The sequence below is a fragment of the Cervus canadensis genome, chromosome 1 (assembly GCF_019320065.1).
Source record: "Cervus canadensis isolate Bull #8, Minnesota chromosome 1, ASM1932006v1, whole genome shotgun sequence".
In the NCBI taxonomy this organism is placed as follows: Eukaryota; Metazoa; Chordata; class Mammalia; order Artiodactyla; family Cervidae; genus Cervus; species Cervus canadensis.
This window is the reverse complement of record NC_057386.1, coordinates 14,121,109-14,141,799: the sequence shown is the minus strand read 5'-3', so window position 1 is coordinate 14,141,799 and position 20,691 is coordinate 14,121,109. Positions and strand designations below refer to the sequence as shown.

The following is a 20,691-nucleotide window of genomic DNA, read 5'->3' as shown; positions in this document are numbered from 1 at the left end:
CTTCAAGTTTCTGCAGCTGCAGGCTGACAGAGTCAGGACACATTCTCAGATCTCCTCCACCTTCAGGCCAGGAGGAGGGGGTGGGGAGGTAGGGGAGTGGGGGAGGCGGTGATGGTGCAGCTGTGATGGGGCCCTGGCCTGTGGGTGGGAAGGTCTGGTCTGAGGACGCAGGGGAGGGTGGGTCTGGAGGTTTTGAGGGGTGGGAGGGTGCTTTGCCAGTAGGGTTACCAGATAATATGTAAGATGCCTAGTTAAATTTGAATTTCAGATAAATGAATATTTTTATAGTGTCAGTATGTTCCAAACGTTACATGGGACATGTAGTGGTTGGTGGTTTAGTTGTTAAGTCGTGTCCAACTCTTGCAACCTCATGGACTCTAGCCTGCCAGATTCCTCTGTCCATGGAATTCTCCAGGCAAGAATACTGGAGTGAGTTGCCATTTTCTTCTCCAGGGGATCTTCCTGACCCAGGAATTGAACCCTGGTCGCCTGCATTGCAGGCAGATTCTCTACCAACTGAGCTACGAGGGAAGCCCTACATGGGATATACTTATACTCAAAAATTATTTGTTGTTTATCTGGAATTCAAATGTAGCCAGGCATCCTGGTTTTGGGTGGTGGCAGGGCATGGGGGTGGGGGTGGGGGTTGTTACTATTTTTGCTCAATCTGATAACAGCCTAGCAAGCAAACCTCAGCTGCGAAGCCAACACTGAAGTAGCCCCTGATGGATATTAATGACTCAGTGTGCCTGACTCAGACTACCTCTGGCGTCAGTGAAGGCCACAGAGGCACTGCCCTGCTGACAGAACCTGCGTGGTTCTCTCTGTGGCCTCCTAGGCTTTGATGGAGGAGTCCTCGGGCATGACAGATATTCTGTATGTGTACGGCCTCTCAGAAGATGACATCTCATGGGTCTGTGAAAAGTGAAGATCAGATTTATTTAATACAACACCCCGCAGGGCCTCTGCACTGCGTAGCTGAGGAGGACGAGGGAGGTGGCTTCGGTGGGGTGAGCTCACGAGTGCAATCCCGCCACGGAAGTGCCACAGCCCCTCGTCCACACTCAGGACACCATCAGAAACACCTGAGGACCTCGGGAGACCATTCCTTTTAGCAAGGAATAAATAACAAAAAATTAGTAAGAAAAATATGCATTTCGTTTTTCTATTAAAAAAAAAAAATTTGCTGGAGGCAGCCATCTTCCTGTCCTTTGGCCTTCAGCGTGGTAGAGGAAAAGAAACAAAAGGGGATAGAAAACCAGCCTAGGAACATCTGTGCTTTGTCCAACTTCATTTTCTATTTGGTGCATTGCCCAGAAATGAACTTCGTCTTCAAGTTGGCATCTCAAAAGGGTCGCTCCCAAGCAGCTTTTTCTCCCAGTTGTGGCAGGCGAGGTCGTGGAGAGGACAGGGTGCAGCTGTCCAGTCCGTGCTGTGCAGTTGCAAGGAACAAGGACTGCCTAGAACCACAGACCCTCAAAGGACCAAAGGCAAAGAGAAAAACTAGCCCCTAAGCTAGACCATTCTCTAGGGGGAACTGACTACAAAACAGAAACCGGCTTCTGTGGATGAGAGTACTTGGACAAGTTCTCGATTTCTGCACAAGACAAAATATTCAAGTTTCAAAATATCCCAATGGCCAGTTTACCCTGAACCTCTGGCTGCCACTCTCCACTCCTGAGGATGCTCCAACTTGCTGGGAGGCGGGCTGTGTGGGAAACTAACCAGCCCGTCTGTTAGCTCTTTATACCCAACATAAAAGTAGTTAAGATGGATTTAATAACTGGTGACTTGGCCTGACGAATTGCTACGTTCGGTGGGAGCAGGGCAGGTCCATAAATAAGTGCACAAAACTCTTGCGATACAGGAATCATCTGCTCGTCTTGGAATGTGGGTGTCCTCCCAGGGAGGCGCGTGTGCTCACGGAGTCCTAAGATCCGTCAAGGGAGCCTTCCGTTCTCTGCAGTGACAAGAGACAGGACACGCTATGGTCACACCCTTTAAGATTGAAGACTGGCCTGGTGGAAAGATACGCAAAACTGCACCTGGCGCTTTTCCAAGACACTGCACAGCAGAACCGACATCCGTGGGCACCCCCCACCCTGTGGGGGCAGCTTCTGCCCAGATTCATTCGTCTTTCTCTCCATGTCTGTTCTGTGGGGTCTGCAGCCTCTGTCCCCCACATACACGCCGCCCAGCAGACTCTCAACCAGTTTCATCAAGCACCCACACAGGAAGACCAGGAAACACCTGGTGTCTGACTCCAGCTCTAAGTTAACCTTCTCTGGGTCTGTTTTTTTGTTTGTTTGTTTGTTTGCCTGTTTGTTTTTGGTCATGCCTCTTGGCTTGCAGGATCTTAGTTCCCTGACCAGGGATTGAACCTGTGTCCCCCTGCAGTGAAAGCCCTGAGTCTTAACCACTGGACTGCCAGAGAAGCCCAGAGGTCTGTTTTTAAATTTAAAAAAATGAAATACCAAACTCAAATGATTAAACTCTTAAAATAATTTTAAATTATATGATTCTTCCTTATAAAAGAATGAAATTCTGATTCATGTCAACATGGATAAACCCTGAAAACAATATGCTAAGTGAAATAAGAGACACGAAAGGAACAAATATTGTTATGATTCCACTTAAGTAGGGGTATCCAGAAGAGCCAAGGTCCTAGAGACATGAAGTAGGATAGTGGCTGCCATTCTGGGAGGCAGGGGGAATAGGAAATTAGGGCTCAATGGGTGCAGACTTTTGGTCTGGGATGATGAAAAGTTCTGTGGATTTGGCAATGGTCACACAACAATGAGATTGTACTTAATGCAACTAAATTAATTGTACACTGAAAGATGGTAAAAATGGTAAACTTCATGTTGTGTGTATTTTGCCACAATAAAAGTGAAAAAAATTTTTTTAAATTCCATGTGCCACCTTACAGTGTTCTCTAAGTGTTACACATGGTATTTGTGTTACCTACACACCCCTCCGTGAACGGACCTCCGTCTGACCCAGGCACTGTTTTCCCTGCTGAGGATGCAACAAACTGCCCCCGAGAATTTTATATCCTATCAATTACTGACAAAAAACACTACCATGAAGTAGAAAGTGGAAGAGGTCCTAAAGACCTGCAGAAGGAGTTGAAAGGCTATGAGGGGGTGGATTTTGATGAATGGATGGAGCAAAGAGGCAAGAGTGGAGCATGCTGGGAAATTCCTGAGTAGAGGGGCCCCGGGCAACAGTGAGTCTGGAAGAGCAGGCAGCACCTGAATGCATGACACTGGGCCCTCTGTGGGCACAGAGTACCCTGCAGCAGGTGGAATCCAGGGAGGCAGGAGAAGTTGTGGGGATTGGCCTGGGTCTTGGGAACACCACGATGGGGCTCTGTCTGTCTCCCTGAGGGTTGGCTGAGATGGAGTCCCTGTTTTGTTCTGGTCCTACCAGGTCTAAGGAACCTCTCGGAAGGATGCAGGCCTGTGGGGCTCCAGCTGGAAGGCCAAGGCTCTGTCTCCTCCTTTGCCAAGAGAGACCCACGCAAGCAGGCCAAGAGAACTGTGTTGGCCCCCGGGGGCTGGAGGCCCGCCAGCCCTGGCAGCTACCCTTCCTCCATTTCCTCCACCTGGCCCGGAGGAGTGACCCTGGTGTCCAGCCTTTCTGCAGGCCCTGGACCAAGTCCTCCACCAGACACCTCCGCTGCCCTCTCCAGGGGAAGTGAGCTCAGCGAGCTGCTGCAGGAACAGCTCCAGAGCTGGGAAGGGCAGGGCCACAGTCGTCCAGACCTCGGGGGTTTTGAACTAAAGGCTAACACACTCCCATCCAAGGCTGTGCTTGCCTGCTTTTAAATCAGAGCCCAGCTGTCAGGCACCTAAGAACAGCCAAGAAATCAGCCCACTTTTGGCCAGAACATAGTGTGGACAGTCTCAAGGGTCATTTTGCTTCTAACACTCCTGGGATTTCTACTTCCTGCTTCTCGAATGTGTCCCTTCTGTGCACTCCCAATGAATCAGATCTGTGCTGGGTGCCTGCTTAATCTTTGCAACTACCAAGTGAGAGGGTTCTATTTCCTCCAGCTTATAGATGAGGCAACTAAGGTCCCAAGAGGTTAGGAAATCTGCCCAGAGTGACATGTCTAATAAGGAGCTATTAGGGAAGGGTCAAGTTTTAATGTGCGGCTCTGCTTCCTAAGTCAAAGGTTGGCTTGAGTTGGATCCTGGGTCTTGGGTAAGCAACTGCTACATTCTCCTCATGTGACAGGGGCCTTTTAGGGCCAAGCAAAGTAAATTCCCTATCCATACCCTATGCTGCCAGAGTGTCTGATGAAAAGAACTTTAAAATAGATAACTAGCTTTTCTATGATAGTTTTTAACCTGCAAGTACTTTGCAAGGTGGTTCTCATTTAAGAAGCGTTTCTCATTCTTAAGAAGCTCCTTGCTGTTGTTGTGGTCTCAGTCACTAAACCATGTCTGATTATTTCACGATTCCATGGACTGTATAGCCCGCTAGACTCCTCTGTCCGTGGGATTTCCCCGGCAAGAATACTGGAGTGGGTTGCCATTTCCTTCTCCAGGGGATCTATCCAGCCCAAGGATCGAACCCCTGTCTCCTGCACTGGCAGGCAGATTCTTTACCACTGAGCCATGGGGGAAGCCCTAAGAAGCTCCTTAATAGATAGATGTTACTGTTTTTGCTATTGTCATCACCATCTCCACTTTATAGATGGGGAAGCTTAGGCTTGACGAGGGAGCTGGAACCCAGACGCCAGTCTCTTGATCCCAAATCCTGGGCCATTCCCATCGTATTCCAGCTGCCTGCTGGCTCCCGGGAAGGAAGAAGGTAGGTTGTAACTAGGAATTGGCTTTCTTTTTTTTTCGTAAGAAGGAAATTTATTTCCAAGATCCTGAGAGCCACACAGGTTCAGGTTCATCCCTTTAAGTACAGGCTGTTCTCTTTCATGTTATCTGTCTGCCTGGGCCACAAACACGATTTATAAACAAGGCAAAAATGGCAGAGGAAAAATGAAGTCAGAATGTGCCATTGAAGCAAGTCAAACAATACTAAATTAGTATTTGGCTAAGCGGCTATCTCATTGTTAAGATATTTCCTCCAATATGTTTTCAGAAGCAATGGCTATTAAACAACTGGGAATGATCGCCAGGTTTGATTTCAGGAAGGAAATCCCCTCCCATTTCCCTTCTGGGCATTTCAATTAATTTTCTCCTGAGCCTTGCCAGCTGATTATTAGGGAAACTATACCTGTGTCGTTTATAAACAAGATGCTTTCGCGTCAAGATTCCAAATGCCTTTCCGAATGGCTGGGAATCCCTGTGCTCCCGCCAGAAGACTTAATTATTTTGGGGGGGCAGGACCAGCCATGAGTGAGCTCTCAGGAGCAGACTCCTGGGCCCGCAGGCCAGCTTCTGGGCAAAGGGAAAGTTCTGTCTGTCCTAGAGCTTGGAGCCTCTGTCCAGAGAGATCGTTTGGATTGAAGACAAAGTAAATAAATTGGTCTCGAGGTCCAGCAGACCTGCCTTGGGTGGACACACCATGATTACTGCATCAGGAGAATATCTCTTTATTTGGGTCCCACAAGGTCCATGGAGCAAAGTTCTCCCTTCCCACGCTCTCGGAGCTGTGATGGCCGGGACAGTGACATCACTCTTGGAGGGAGTCTTGTGGTGCGGACTGGCTGGGGGGCTTGGAGACCTCGGTTTTCTAGCCCTGGCTCTGCAGTTAACAAGCTGGGTCACACTGGGCAAGCTATTCTGCTCTAAATTTTCCTTGCCCCACGTCCCTAATGTCCTTCAAAAGCAATCGTCTCTGATTTCAGAAGTCTGAGTGAGCTTAGCCTAGAAAAAGACATTCATTTCATTCCTCTTTTCCTTAAATTGAAAGCCTTCCTCCATCACAAGAATGTCAGCAGCTTCCTGTCCGTCAAAGGCATAATGAGTTTTCTGTTTTACAAGAATTCAGACTCAGGCAAAACAAAGGAAGCTGGGGGTGCATTGGAAGGGGCTACCAGCAATCTTGCTGAAAGTTCTTCCCAGACCTTAAAGAAGCAATCTGAGGAGCAAACGCCTTATTCCTTAAGATGCTAGTTGCCCAGTTAACTTCTATGCTGCTGGGCAGCTCATAAAGAGGTGGAGAGTAGGAAAATAGGGGGAGATGGGTCTTTGCAAAACTTGAACTTGGACCTCTGCACCATTTTTTTTTTTTTTTTTTACTACACCATGCAGAATCTTAGTTTTCCAACCAAGGGTTGAACCCATGCCCCCTGCATTGGGAGTGTAGAGTCCCAACCACTGGACCACTAGGGAAGTCCCCTTCTGTACTTCTTTTAAGCATTCCTATCTGCCAAGTTTGGAGAAGGCAATGGCACCCCACTCCAGTACTCTTGCCTGGAAAATCCCGTGGACGGAGGAGCCTGGTAGGCTGCAGTCCATGGGGGTCGCGAAGAGTCAGACATGACTGAGCGCTTCACTTTCACTTTTCACTTTTCTGCATTGGAGAAGGAAATGGCAACCCACTCCAGTGTTCTTGCCTGGAGAATCCCAGGGATGGGGTCGCACAGAGTCGGACACGACTGAAGTGACTTAGCAGCAGTATCTGCCAAGTGGCAGCTTCCTGAATCCTCTACTAGCTACAGAATGAAACCTCATGATGAGGTATTTTGAGTCTTTTCTAAGCAAGCGCTACCTTACCTTTCCCCCCATCACTCCTCACGGGCACCCTTGTCTGCTCCCTGATCTGCCAGGGCTTCCGCCATCTCTCCAGCCCTCAGACCTCGCCCCCTGAAGACCTTTTGCCCGGGACGCTGCTGTAACGGGCTCATTCCTCACGGCCCTTTCCCTGGGGAAGAGGCTGCTAACCAGGCAGCATGAAGCACCTCTCTCCTGTTTCTGCGGTCTCTGGAGCAGCAAATTGCTTTGCATTCTCACCTGAGATTACCCCCCTGATTTCCTCACTGGGTCAAAGACCTTCCATGTCCCCCACAGCAGAGAGCCTGGTATGGGAGGGTAACTACACCCCCGAATCTGCACTGCCCATCCCTACCCTCACCCCACCCCCCAAGGACCTGGACTCAGAGGGAATATGGACTCTGCTCATCTAGAACTGAGTGCCCTAGATTTCCAATCCTGCGGGCAATTTCCGGGCTTTCATGTCCTAAGCGGGCTGCGAAGGAATGATGGAAATGGTGGGAGAGAATTTCAAAAGCACAACAGGCCTAGAAAACCTGAGACCCTGAGCACCAGGCTGGTCAGAGGAGCCCAGGGTCTTGGTGTAAAACAGACAAGGCTAGTCCACGGGTGTCTTTGCTAGGGCTGCAGAAAACTGAGTGAGTCTGGAAATATTTCACTGTTGAATGGACTATTTTTTTTTTTTTAAATAATGCATATGAAATGTGTACTTACAGAATATCTGTTTTCCACGAAATCTGCAAAACAAAGGATAAGGCAAAGGTGAGCAGTATGAAGAACACGAAGAGCAGTTAGGCTCCCCACTCCAACATCTCAGAGGCTGAGCAGGCGAAGGAAAGAGACGGGGGGAGGGGCCGGGTGGCCGGGCAGGAGACCCCAGGCCCTCACCCTTACTGGGTGCCCAGGTTTATGGCCCCTTTGCCCACGGGTAGCTTCCCCAGGACCCTGTGGCTCCATGTAACAAGCATATAAAGTCCCTGGCAGCCCATTTGACATTTTAAACAGTTTTTTTTTTTTAAACTTACTAGCACATGCTATTTTAGAGGGGAAAAAAGAAACCTGAAAATTACAGAAAAGTAGAAAGCAGGTAAAAATTCACTCTGGCTCCACGGTTGACTGAAATGTCTTCCAGTCATTTTCCACTAAGAGTAGAGCTTTTTTGTGCTTTTGTCGGGGGGTGGGGTGGAGAGGAGTTACAATTATCTAGTCTATGCCATTTTAGAGCCTCTCTTTTACACATGGTGTGATTTTAGAAACATAATTGTTAGCAGCTATTTAGTCATCATTCCACGAGTATGCAGTTATTTACTAAACCAGTTCCTTACTTTTAAAAATTTAGGTTCTTTCCAAGTTTTTGCTATTTTATATGATGCCGCCAGTATCCTCTTTGGGAATAAAGCTATTTCAAAGGTTCATACTAGTTTGTCTGTTCCCAGGAGTGGGGATCCATGGAGCAGAAAGCATAAACAAGGCCAACGCCCTTGGCATATAGAGTTCAAGTGCTGTCTGAAGGGCAGGACGCCACATCCCCTTCCCCTGGAAGGGAGCATCGTCCCAACGATGTGGAGACCACACGGTCTTCTTGCTGGGGGGCATGCCGAGACATGTCCAGAAGATGTGAAGGAGGGTGAGAAAGGCCCAAGGGAACAGGAGACCTTGCACCGAAGGTGAGTGACCACCTGCGTTACTTAGAGATGGTTTTTACTACGAGAGGTGAGAGAGGGCTGTGATTGGCCCTTGGACAGGATCATACTCCACGAACAGCAGAGTTTCTGAATGGGGGGGGGGGGTGGCCTACCTCTTGGCTGACACCCCAAATAGCCCACTATGGCCCTAGCTCTGAAGACATGGAATCCTGGGGAAGGCCCACTCACCCCCAAATCCTCATTCTTCCTTGAGAGGCAATCCTAGGGACCTCGGTTTCTACCCAGTCCCCTCCGCCACCCCCCAAGTTCAAGCACCTTCTGAATCTTGGCTGTCTCGGGGCCCGACTGTCACAACGGGAGTCACAACCTTCTGTTTCTTTCTTGAATTTAAAAATATCCTGTTTCCACCAGTCCACTTCCCCCTCAAACCCTGTCTTATCACAGCTCCATTGTGAGTCTCTTCTAGAGGGAACAGGGCCAGGAGTTCCTAAGGGGCCCCCTTCTGTCCTGGCTAGGCCAGAGGCAGGCGTCAAGGGCCAAATGGATGAATCAGCCCAACCAACAAGTCAAGCCATTGTGTAAACTTCCACACATTGAGAGAGGCCGCGGGCAGCACCCCACCCCCAGCCCAAACCTGACCTGGAGGACCCAAAGGACCCCATGCTTCCCGCTCCTTCAGAGCCCCAAGGCTTCTGGAATCAGACCCACGAGGGCAAGAGCCTCAGGCTGCATTTCCTAATGCAATTAAGACTCGGAATAGCAGCATTCGAATGTAATATATTTGATAATGTATTATAATAACACTGATTATACTGATAATACTGATGGAGCACCAAGATACACAAGATACGCTTGTTTTCGGTACTAGAATCTGGTGGGTAGTGTCCATTTTCTTTTTTTAATAGAGTAAGTTTTATCTCCTTGAGGTAGGAGAGGCCTCCCCGGGGGTGGGCTAGCAGCGCCCACAGGCCTGGTTTGTTCTGGGCCTCTCAAGATGGGGGTGGGGGGTGGGGCACAGGCGCTCAAGTGCTCTTTCCTTCCTCCCAGAGAGGATATGGCAGGGGCCCTCCTCTGATCATGACTGTCTATGATCAGCCCCTCCCTGGTCTACTGGAGTTCTGCTCCCTTAAGAAGAAGCCTGGAAGTCTGAATTCTAGGCAAAGAGAAAGTAGAAGAGGGAGGCTGAGTGAAGGAGGTGGGCCCTGCCAGACCCAAAAGACAAGAGGTTAGTGTCTGGAGCAGGACTTGGCATCTCTCCCTAGAACCACAAGTCATCAGGTGGGAGGTGCCCAGGACACCTCCAAGGGGGGACACATGACTTCTAGGAAGAAAAACCAGCTCCTGTCTTGCGGGAGTCACAGGAAATTTATTCCTTTAAACAAGAGTTTCTTAATGCTGGCACTACTGATATCCTGAGCTGGATAATTCTTTGTCATGGGGCTTGTCCTGTGTGGTATAAGATGTTTACCAGTATCCCTGGCCTCCGCCCATGAGATGCAAGAGCAACCCCTTGCCCCCGCTTGCCAAATTATGACAACCAAAAATGTCTCCAGACACTGCCAGAGGTCTACTGCATTGATAACCACCGCTCTAAACTGTGCAAATCTTATCTTAGACCTGAGTTCTCTCATAGGGAAGAACTGACTGCATTGTTAATTAATTATGAGAAACCACTTTATGCTCCGGTCTTTAAAACTGGGGTGCTGCTGCTGCTGCTAAGTCGCATCAGTAGTATCCGACTCTGTGCGACCCATAGACGACAGCCCACCAGGCTCCCCCGTCCCTGGGATTCTCCAGGCAAGAACACTGGAGTGGGTTGCCATTTCCTTCTCCAATGCATGAAAGTGAAAAGTGAAAGTGAAGTCGCTCAGTTGTGTCCGACTCTTCTCGACCCCATGGACTGCAGCCCACCTTTGTCCATGGGATTCTCCAGGCAAGAGTACTGGAGTGGGTGCCAGTGCCTTCTCCTTAAAACTGGGGTAAATATATGTTAATAAGTTATGCTTCGGATGAACTGCAAACCATTTTATAAAGTACTTTCAGGATAAGCTGGAGCCCTGTGAAACCATCAAGTGCTGAATCAGAGTGAAGGTACAAACTTCCTGGGCTAGCCAGGAATTCCAGTTCACACAAGCCTCAACCAGGCTGAGTGGAGCTGTTGACTAAGCCATGGCAACCCAATGTAATATTCTTGTCTGGAGAATCCCACGGACAGAGGAGCCTGGTGGGCTACGGGCCATGGGGTCACAAAGAGTCGGACACAACTAGAGGGACTTAGCATGCATTGTTGACAAATCCTAATCTTGGGCAAAATAAGTGGAAAGGAAATAAGAACTTGAAAAACCTAAAGTGCTAAGCTTGCAGATCTAAGTTATGAGGCAATTATCAGCATTTTCTTCATCCCGAGAAAGCTGAAGTTTACTGACAGGCAAGATCTCCTTCTCCACCCATTAATTCCGGCTGTGTCCTCGGAGTTTGTTCTCTTTTCTCCTGAGGCTGACTTCAACTTGGTCTCTTTCTAATTGAAAGGTCGGGTATGTTGAAACATGCCCCGGAAAAGTGCCTTAAGGCAAATTCCGGAGGCTGGCTAAACTTCCGGGGACCGACCCCCTGCAGCCTGGTCCAATCAGGTACCGACCCGGAGCCCTCGGACACTAACCGCCCTGTAGCCCGCGCTTTCTTGCTTATATGAAAAGACCTGGCTTAAACGCCGGCCCTGGCTATAAAACCCCTCCCCACCCCTCATACCTCGCAGACTCCCTTTGTCTCCTCACTCATCCGCCCCCGGGAGTTCTGCCCGATAGCGACCACTCAATAAAGGCCTTCACCAACGGTCCTTAGAGGCGGCTTTTTTCCTCCCGCGGCGTTTTCTAACACTAATAAAGTCTTCTTAGTTTTGAGAACCCCTCTCCTTCCCTCCCTAACAGACAGGGACCATGTAACAAAGAATGGTCTAACAGCTGGAAAGTGAAGCTGCTCAAAGGTGGAGAGATTTCCTTGCCTGGGACAAAGCGTTAATTGCTGGGACAAGAAGATGTTAGCTCAGCTGTAGGTCAGCAAGTTGGCCAAAAAGTTTGTTCGGATTAGTCTAGAAGCCGGTATGTCAAACCCAAACGAACTTTTTGGCCAGCCCAATAGAGGAGCACAGGGAACTCTGCTCAATATTATGTAACAACCTAAGTGGGAAACGAATTTGAAAAAGAATAGATACATGTATATGTGTAAAAGGACTTCCCTGTGGCTCAGACAGTAGAGCGTCTGCCTACAATGCAGGAGACCCAGGTTTGATCCCTGGGTTGGGAAGATCCTCTAGAGAAGGAAATGGCAACCCACTCCAGTGCTCTTGCCTGGAAAATCCCATGGACGGAGGAGCCTGTTGGGCTACAGTCCATGGGGTCACAAAGAGTGGGACACAACTGAGTGACTTCACTTCCATTTCCACATGTGTTAAAAAAAAAAAAAAAGTAACTCCAATGGGAAAATAGGCTTTAGTATCAATTTTTTCTAGTTATGCTACTATAATTAGTACTTTGTTGTCCAGTTCGCCAAGTGGTTGGTGTCTGACTCTTTGCGACCCCACGGACTGTAGCATGCCAGGCTTCCCTGTCCTTCACTATCTCCTAAGAATGAATATTTCAGGTGTTGGAATAGTTAAGAGTAAGAAGAAACACAACACCATTTGTGCTTGAGTCACTGTTAACAACATATTAATAATTAATTTGATTTTTTCAATAAATTTTCAACTATCAGAAAAACAACAGAACAGCAGATGTGCAAGACTGTGGTCAAGACTCAGTGGGAGGTAATGAGTTGCAAGAGTTGCCTCCTTCCTTCTCATTTTATAGAACTCACCTGCCCACCACAGCCCTTATCCACTGAATGGCCATGTGCATTTCTGAGACACCCTGAGGTGTTCACCTTGCAACAACTCCCTGAGGCCAAGGGCATTTTATTCAGAATTAATGAGGAAACTGGGCTTCCCTGGTGGCTCAGTGGTAAAGAATCTGCCTGCCAACGCAGGAGACTCAGGTTCGATCCCTGGGTTGGGAAGATCCCCTGGAAAAGGAAATGGCAACCCACTCCAGTATTCTTGCCTAGGAAATCCCATGGACAGAAAAGCCTGGTGGGCTACAGTCCATGGGACTGCAAAGAGTTGAACAGGACTTAGCGACTCAACAACAACAAGGAAACTAATTGATGATAAGAATCTGGGGTGGGGCAAAGTCTTATAACTTGACTAAGGCAGAACTGAGATCAAACCCCAGGGGTCCTACTGAGCGTGTTTTCCATTAGGCTGAAGTACAGAGAAGCATCCAGGCTGGCCTCGGACCAACACAAAAGCAGCAGAAACACAGTAAAATGGCTCCTGAGACCCAGGACTTATTCAGATTTGAAGGGCAAACTTGAAGTCAAGGATGGGTAAAGGATTAGGGTGGACTCCAAGGGACCCGGGGGTGACTCTTAGAAGTGACTGAGTCCCCACCCCTCATCAACAAGTTCCAGGGCAGGGGTCGGGAGTGACCAAGGTATAGACAAATGACCGTCACTTCCAAACACAGGACATTGAGACTCTGAATGTTATGATTGAAAGGCCACTTAAGATCGTTCATTCAGTCCCCTGATTTGACAGATTAAAACAATTGAACATAGTCAAATTCACAGAGACAGAAAGTAGAATGGTCATTGCCAGGGGTTGGGGGGCAGGGTCTGGGAAGTTATGGTTTAATGGGTAAGGAGTATCATTAGGAAAGATGAAAAAGTCCTGGAGATGGATCGTGGTGATGGTTGTATAACAATGTGATTGTACTTAGTGTTACTGAAATGCACACTTAAAAATGGTTATAATGGCAAGTACTATGTATTTTTACAGTTAAAAAACAAAACAAAACTGAGCTTAGAGCCTAAAGCCAAGATCACAAAACCTGGTGCCTCCCATGGCCCATCAGCTCCCCAGACACTTCTCAGCCTACAGCCTCCAACACCCTCCTCAGGGCCCTGGTCCTACCCAGAGCCCCACCCTAGAGCTGCTCCTTGGGGCCAGGCCTGCCCGATGCCCTTTGGCTTATCTAGACAAGCAGTTTTCCTTTGTATCACTCAGGGGGAAAAGGGAGTCTAAGTGCCAGAACTACGTCCTGTGAGCCATTTCCCAAAATAGCCAGCCCTGAAGTGATGCTGTGTTGGAAGAGGATGGGAAACTGAGAAGCTAAGGAGGGGAAGAATGAAACACTAAGAAGGAAAGGTCAGACAAGACCCCACCCTGTACTCAGCTTGCTTACTGAGACCTGCTTCCACTGGGGCCTTTTATTTTTATTGTGGGTCACACCCTCCCCTTAAAGCGCAAACACACACATAGTTTCTGGGTTATCTCTACCAGCCAGTCCAGAACAATCACTCCAGGATTGCTAGGGAGTAAGAAAGACTCTACCCCCTTTGAATGAGAACCAGAGCAGAACTCAGAACATCTAGAAAATGGTTCTAAAAGCTATCTCCAGCCTGACAGCAGCAGGGGATTTGTTAGAAATGCAAGTTCTCAGCCCACTCCCAACCTATTGAATTAAGGGTGGTGCCAAACTGCCTGTATTTTAACCCACCTGGAGAAGCCCTCATCAAGCCCATGCTCCTCATTCCACAGAGAGGTGACCGAGGTTCCGAGAGTCACCCAGACCACACGAGGCTGTTACTCTTAACTTGTAAAGAGTAACAGAGTTGAATGCTCTAATCAGGCTGATGACAGTGAAAAACCCACTGGTTTGGCAACACAGAGAGGGAACATGAAGCTGGTGAAGGGCATCGCGCTGCAGCCAGGCTCCCCACACCCCATTCCTGCTCTGCCATGGACCAGAACAAGCTTGTCACCTCTGGGCCCGTCTCCCCATCTGTAGAGCAGGAATAATAACAGAGCCTCCATCAACCCCTGTGACGGGTTTGAGCAGCCGATAAAGGAAGAGAAAGAAAAGGGAAGAGGAATCAACCAAGCCTCAAAGCCTCCTCCCTTGGGCAGCAGACAAGTGGGAAATGCTCAAAAAGAGGAACTCCCTTGGCTTCCAAGACGCTGAGTTTTGCAGCAATGATGTGGTTTTGGCTACAAGGTCCAGGTCTCCCTCTACGTATCTGACAGGAGCTGGCTGCCAGGTTAGAGACCAGACTGTAGAGAGACCCAAGCCCCAGTTGACCCTTGATGGCCCAGAGGGCGCCGTGGGAGTGTCCCAGCCTGGGAGTCCAGAGCTGGCTCTTGTGTTGCGCTAAGCCAGGCACTGAATTCTATGGCTTGAGTTTCCCTTATGCGTTTTTTAGCTAAAATGGATTGACTGCTCACCATGGTAAGAATTGGCTTCCCTTAGTGACTCAGATGGTAAAGAGTCTGTCTTTAATGTGGGAGACCCGGGTTCGATCCCTGGATTGGGAAGATCCCCTGGAGAAGGGAATAGCTACCCACTCCAGTATTCTTGCCTGGAGAATTCCATGGACAGAGGAGCCTGGCAGGCTACAGGCCATGGGGTCGCAAAGAGTTGGACTTCTGTCTCATCACCTTCTCTTATTTAATCTCTTCTCTGTTTAATAGTTGAAGAAACAGTTTAATAGTTGAAGAAATCTCCAGGTCAGAATACTAGAGTGAGTAGCCTTTCCCTTCTCCAGGGGATCTTCCCAACCCAGGGATTGAACTGGGGTCTCCCACATTGCAGGCGGATTCTTTACTAGCTGAACCACAAGGGAAGCCCAAGAATACTGGAGTGGGTAGCCTATCCCTTCTCCAGGGGATCTTTCCAACCCAGGAATTGAACCGGGGTCTCCTGCATTGCAGGCAGATTCTTTACCAACCGAGTTATCAAGGAACTAGCACCAACCTTGGGGAACTGTTTTAAGCTCTCTAAGCCTCATACCCTCATCTGAAAAATGGGATTTATTGTGGAGGATTGAAAGAGGTAATGTCATATAGACCACTTAGCACCAACAGTAAGCGCTTAATAAATGTTGAGTTTTTGCATAACCAAAGCAACTGAAAGCAAACCATCTCGGGGACCATGAGGAAAGCAAAGGGCATTTTTATACAAGAACCTGACAGGACCAGCCTTGAACCCTCTCTGAATTTCAGCTTTCTGTTACACTGGAAGAACAGAGGAAGCCTGTTTCTGAATTTGTGTTTTGCTAGCTCTGAATAATACTAAGAATGCAAAATGAGATACTGAAGCTAAAAATCACCCAGGAAATGGTTTTCAAAAATTATTCGGTCAGTGTCATGTTCCCCATGGGGCTGAGTTTCTGATCTAATCATGAAAACACCACCTTTTAGGGAGGGGGGATAGGGATGGGGAACACATGTAAATCCATGGCTGATTCATGTTAATGTATGGCAAACACCACTACAATATTGTAAAGTAATTAGCCTCCAACTAATAAAAATAAATGGAAAAAAAAAGAATATATTAAAAAAAAAGAAAATACAACCTTTTAAAAGATTGGTTAAGGGGTGATTCCTGGTTGAGAGAACAAGTAGACTCTTGAGGTAAGAGAGTGCTTTTCAAATATTGGCAGCATCAGAAATATGCGGGACTTTGTTGGGAGTACAGATTCTGATTTTGTGGGTCTGGGTTGGGCCTGAGACCACCATTGCTACCTGTCTGTGGACCACCCTTGGTTTGAATAATTGCCTTTCAAAGAATCCACTTAAATAGAGGTCTATTGTACAGAGAAAGATATCTGCATTGTGACTGTTTTCCCTCGGAATGTTTATGCTTTTTGGGTTGTGACTTATTTTCAATGTGATATATCAAATAAGGAAGGTGGCCAATAATATTGTAATAACTCTGTATGGGAGCAGATGGTTACTAGGTGGTGATCATTTAATAATAAAATGCCAAACCTTTATATAATAAATCTGAACATAACATAATACTGTCCATCAGCTAGATTTCAAGGAAGAAATAAAAATAAATAAAAGTGGTTCTTGGGTAGATTTCATATCATGAGAATGAAATAGAATAATTACACCAAAAAATGAGATTGTCGGGAGTGATTCTAGTTTGCTGCACACCTGGAACTAACATATTATAAATCAACTAAATTTGAATAAAAATTTTAAGAAATAGATAACTAACAAGAAACAGAAGGAGAAGGGGATGACAGAGGATGAGATGGTTGGATGGCATCACCAACTCAACGGACGTGAGTTTGGGCAAACTCTGGGAGATGGTGATGGACAGGGAAGCCTGGTGTGCCACAGTCCATGGGTGTGCAAAGAGTTGGAAAAACTGAGCAACTGAACAACAATAAGAACCTACTATATGGCACAGGGAACTCTATTCTGGACTCTCTAATAACCTATATAGGAAAAGAATCTAAAATGAGTGGCTGTCTACCCCTGGCAGAAGCTCCTCTGCCTGTTCCACCCTGTCCCCCCCCTCCCTAGCCCCTGGGTGACTCAATTCTCCCAGGTCCTAGCTGCGTTTGCTTCTTCTGTATGTTATTTAGACAAGAGATGGGAATGAGGCGGGAGGTAGAAGGAGGGGGAAGAAAGGTTAGTCTGAGCCTGCCTTCACCTAGCTTTAGAGCCAGGGGTGGGCTCTGCCCAGTCATTGGAGGTCGATCAAGGTCAAGTGGGTGTAGGGGAGGAGGGAGAGAGAGGCCTACTAGAAAGGGGGAGAGCCTGCTGGGGCCCCACCGAAGAGGAGGAAGGGGAGGAAGGGTGGAGGGTGTGTGGCAGCGGGTTTTGGTGAACACTAAGGAGCCTCTTGCCTCCCATTTCCCATCTGCACCCCTTCTCTCCTCCCTGAATCAATACACTAGTTGTTTCTAAAAAAAAAATGAATAAATAAATAAAAAATAAAATGAGTGGATGTGTGTATATGTATCACTGATTCACTTTGCTGCACATCTGAAGCTAACACAACATTGTATATCAACTCTACTCCAATAAAAAATTTTTTTAATCAAATAAATAAAAGTGGTTCTTTGTGGATTTCATTTCCTGAGCATGGACTAGAATCATTACACAAAAATGAGATTGTTAGGCACGGCTGAAGTTCCTTGTCTGCCCAGCCCTGGGGAAAGCTCTCTGAGAGGAAGCAGTAAAGGCAAGGAATGAGGTGGGGTCTGGGCAAAAATCACAGGAAGAGGAAGTGAATCCCTACCGCCCTCCCTAGCCCAGAGTCAACGTGCTCACAGAAAGGATGTGGCTACTGAATATCTCCCAAGCAAAGCTCTGACTCTGCCTAAGGCCTTCAGGAGGCCGCTGCACCGGGGCCTGTGTGAGGAGCAGGCGAGGCCCCTGAGAAGAGGCAGGTAGGACTGCGCCTCTTCTGTCTGGGTGAGGGGTGCCCGGAACGCTGTTGGGCACCTCATGAGCACACTGTGGCTCCAGGACACGCTCCAGCCCGCCTGGCCCTTAGCTGGGTGTGAACGAGTGAGGTTCCGCTTGTCTGGCGTGCAGCCCGCCCTCAGTACGTGTTCATCAACTACATAAATAGTACACATGGCCACTTTTTCAGGGTGGTGGGGAGAGACCGTCGACAACTCCCGTCCAACTCTGTCTGCACTCTCTTTGGCCACCTCTGCACCTTCTTTCCCCGGTCCACACCCGAGATCCCATGGATGAAATTGTAGGAAGTGCCCTCCCCCCGACCCAGGCTGGGGGTGTGGGGGACCCTCACTCACCAGGATCAGCTTTCCGGATTTCACTATATACCGTCTCCGTGCCCTTTGTTTCCAGACCTGGAAAGGGGCCAAGCACAGGTCAGCAGCCACCTCTAGGCTCCAGGTCAGCCACTGCTGAAGCAGGAGAATGTTGGGGTGCCCTAAGCAATGCGGTACCCCCACGGTCCACCCCATGGCCTGCCCCATGAGTGCTGTCTGCAGGGGCCCCTGGCGTCTTTGTCACCACTGAGCCCGGGCCACTTCCTGGAAGATCCTGGTCTCTCAGCCTGGAAGTATGAGACCGACAGGCTTCTGTGGGACCCTGGACCCTGGGGGTGTGGATAGAGGTGCACCCCATGCAGACCTGGAGTCTCCAGCTCTGCGGCCCCTCCCTCCTTCTGCCACTGTGACCCCGTGTCCAGCTGCTCTGCCAGCCCTGTCCCAGGAGGCCGGGATAGGGTCTTCCAGTCACCCTTGTGAAAGTCTGGGTTAGAGCCTGGGCATCACTGAGACTCTAAGGATCGGCGGAGACCCGCTCACAACACTAGAAGCTGGGCTGGTTGATTTCAAATGCCGAAAACCTTGGCCTCAATGCAGATTCTGATTGAGACAGTCCAGGGTGGGCCCTGGCACTGGTCTTTTAAGAGCTTCCTGTGCAAAAAAAAAAAAAAAAGAGTTTCCTATGCATGCTCAGTCGCTTCAGTCGTGTCTGACTTTTTGCGACCTCATGGACAATAGCCCACCAGGCTCCTCTGTCCACTGGATTCTCCAGACAAGAATACTGGAGTGGGTTGCCATGCCCCCCTCCAGGAAAGAGCTTCCTAGGGGGTTCTAATATGCAGTCAGGGTTGAGATCCTCTGGACTGGACTCTTCCTGAACAGCAGACAAGATAACCAACTTAAGGTGTAGGTTACACCCAGGGGAGACTCAAGGGTTTAGGAGACAAAGAACTCCCAGTACAACCATCTGTTTAAATTGATGTACACGCACAGGTCGTGTATGCACACATATGCACACATTCACAGTGTATCTACACGCATTGTACACACTCACACCCTCAGGATGGAACCTGCCACTTGCCTCTCATTTGCACAAAGGACCAGGAGGCCTTATTGTAGAAAAACGCCTGGTGCTCTGTGGCCAGGCTTCCCCCTCTACAGACCAGGAAACGGAACCCCAGACTGGGTGACGCTTCCTACCACCATGGCCAATGCCACTTGGACGTCGCCTTCCTCAGTAGCAGATGGCCGGGGCGCATACATTGATTCTAACTACACCAAGATACCCTCAACTCACCAGACTCCCCTCTCCCATGCCCTGACCCTGCCTGCACTCCTCCACTGACTGCAAGCCCCTTTTGTTTTGGCCCATTCCTCCTTGTCCTACAAGCCCCAGGGCAAGCTTTGCTCCTACACTTGGGTGCACACACCCTCACACACCTACATCTTCCCTTACATACGCCCCTCTTTCCTGGGCCCTGGGCAGTTTCATGGGCTCCCACAGCACTTTGGGGACACTTGCCCATGACACTGACTCTACTTGCCTCCACATCCGTCTCCCCTGGTGAACCCTCCACTCCTCTAGGGCAGCATCTTGGGTCTTGTGTTCCTCCAGATACCAGACCTTGCACATCTACCTGGAGGCATCTATAAGGTTTGATGGGACAGTGAAGACAACAGTCAGTCTCCCTGCAGGGGTCTCTGTCTCAGACCTTCCGGAAGGTTTTACATGATCAGCCTGATCATTGAAGTTTTAGGTCTTAGGATGAAAATCACCATCATTCCCTAAATGGTGGTGGTTCCTAGTTCATGACGTGAATGCCAGGAGAAAGCTTGGGAGGCAGTTCAGTACAGCTGCTGAACTTGGGGCCTTCGGGGTGTCAGGACCTTGCAGAAGGCATCATAGTGACTCCCCAAGGGCACCGACAGCCGAGTGGCTGAGCTACAAGGTACCCCCCACTGGGACACCCATCTTTCTCCAAGAGGACAGCAGAGATGCCCACTCTCCACTCTCTCTCCATGGCACCAGACCTGGGGGTGTAGAGGGGAGCTCCAGCAATCCCCATGTCTGCCAGGGTAGGGGCGAGTCTATCCCATCCCTGAGGGACTCCACTCAATGTCAGGCCTGGACACTCACTCATTCAACACGGTCCTAACACCTACTGTGTGCCGGGCACCGTGAAAGAAGAAAAAGTGAATGGGGACCTGGATCCAGCTTTCGGAACTCCAGGCTCCGGGGCGGGCGGCTTGCAAACAGTGCTGTGATAAGGCTCCAGGACACTGCCCAGGTGCATCAGTGCTGCGTGTGCAATCCTCCACAACGGGCTCAGCAGAGGGAGGGAAGGGACTGGGCAGCCAAGCCTGGGGGCCTGGACACTCCTGGGAACCTCACCATCTCCAGGCACATAAAGGGCTCCCAAGGGACCTCTGGTCACCTTGGGGACGCTCTGACACCCTCTGGATCCGAGGAGCTGCACTTGGCTCCCTTTCATCCCATCACTCTGTGTATCAGCCGGGGCACAGGGAGTTTTCACTTCTTGGTTAAGCTGTCAGAGCTGCAGCTGCCCCAGTGGTACCCCCCACCCCTGCCCTCCTGGCTCCCCTGGGCATGTGGACGAATTTGCAGCTCACTCAGAGCTCTCCGCCTCCTCCCGCTGCTCCGAGGCAGCAGCTGCCTGCTAATGACTAAACCAGGCCAACAGGCTGTTTGTCTCTGCTGTCAGGGATGTTTC

General features: G+C 49.2%; 1 protein-coding gene across 6 annotated transcripts in view; it reads right to left on the bottom strand.

The window, feature by feature from the left end:
- Window positions 1–914: 914 nt before the first annotated feature.
- PECAM1 (platelet and endothelial cell adhesion molecule 1) overlaps window positions 915–20,691 on the bottom strand; it is a 62,395-nt gene continuing 42,618 nt past the window's right edge. For 2 of the 6 annotated variants that reach the window (XM_043464565.1, XM_043464554.1), the window contains 3 exons: window positions 17,981–18,037; window positions 7,398–7,420; window positions 915–1,960 (listed from right to left, as the gene is read on the bottom strand). In XM_043464565.1, the coding sequence (XP_043320500.1) occupies window positions 1,931–1,960; window positions 7,398–7,420; window positions 17,981–18,037 (110 nt within the window). In that variant the 3' untranslated portion in view covers window positions 915–1,930. Of the gene's footprint in view, window positions 2,019–7,397; window positions 7,421–17,980; window positions 18,038–20,691 lie in introns of all 6 variants that reach the window. The other 4 variants (XM_043464573.1, XM_043464579.1, XM_043464597.1 and 1 more) reach the window with 4 other exon arrangements.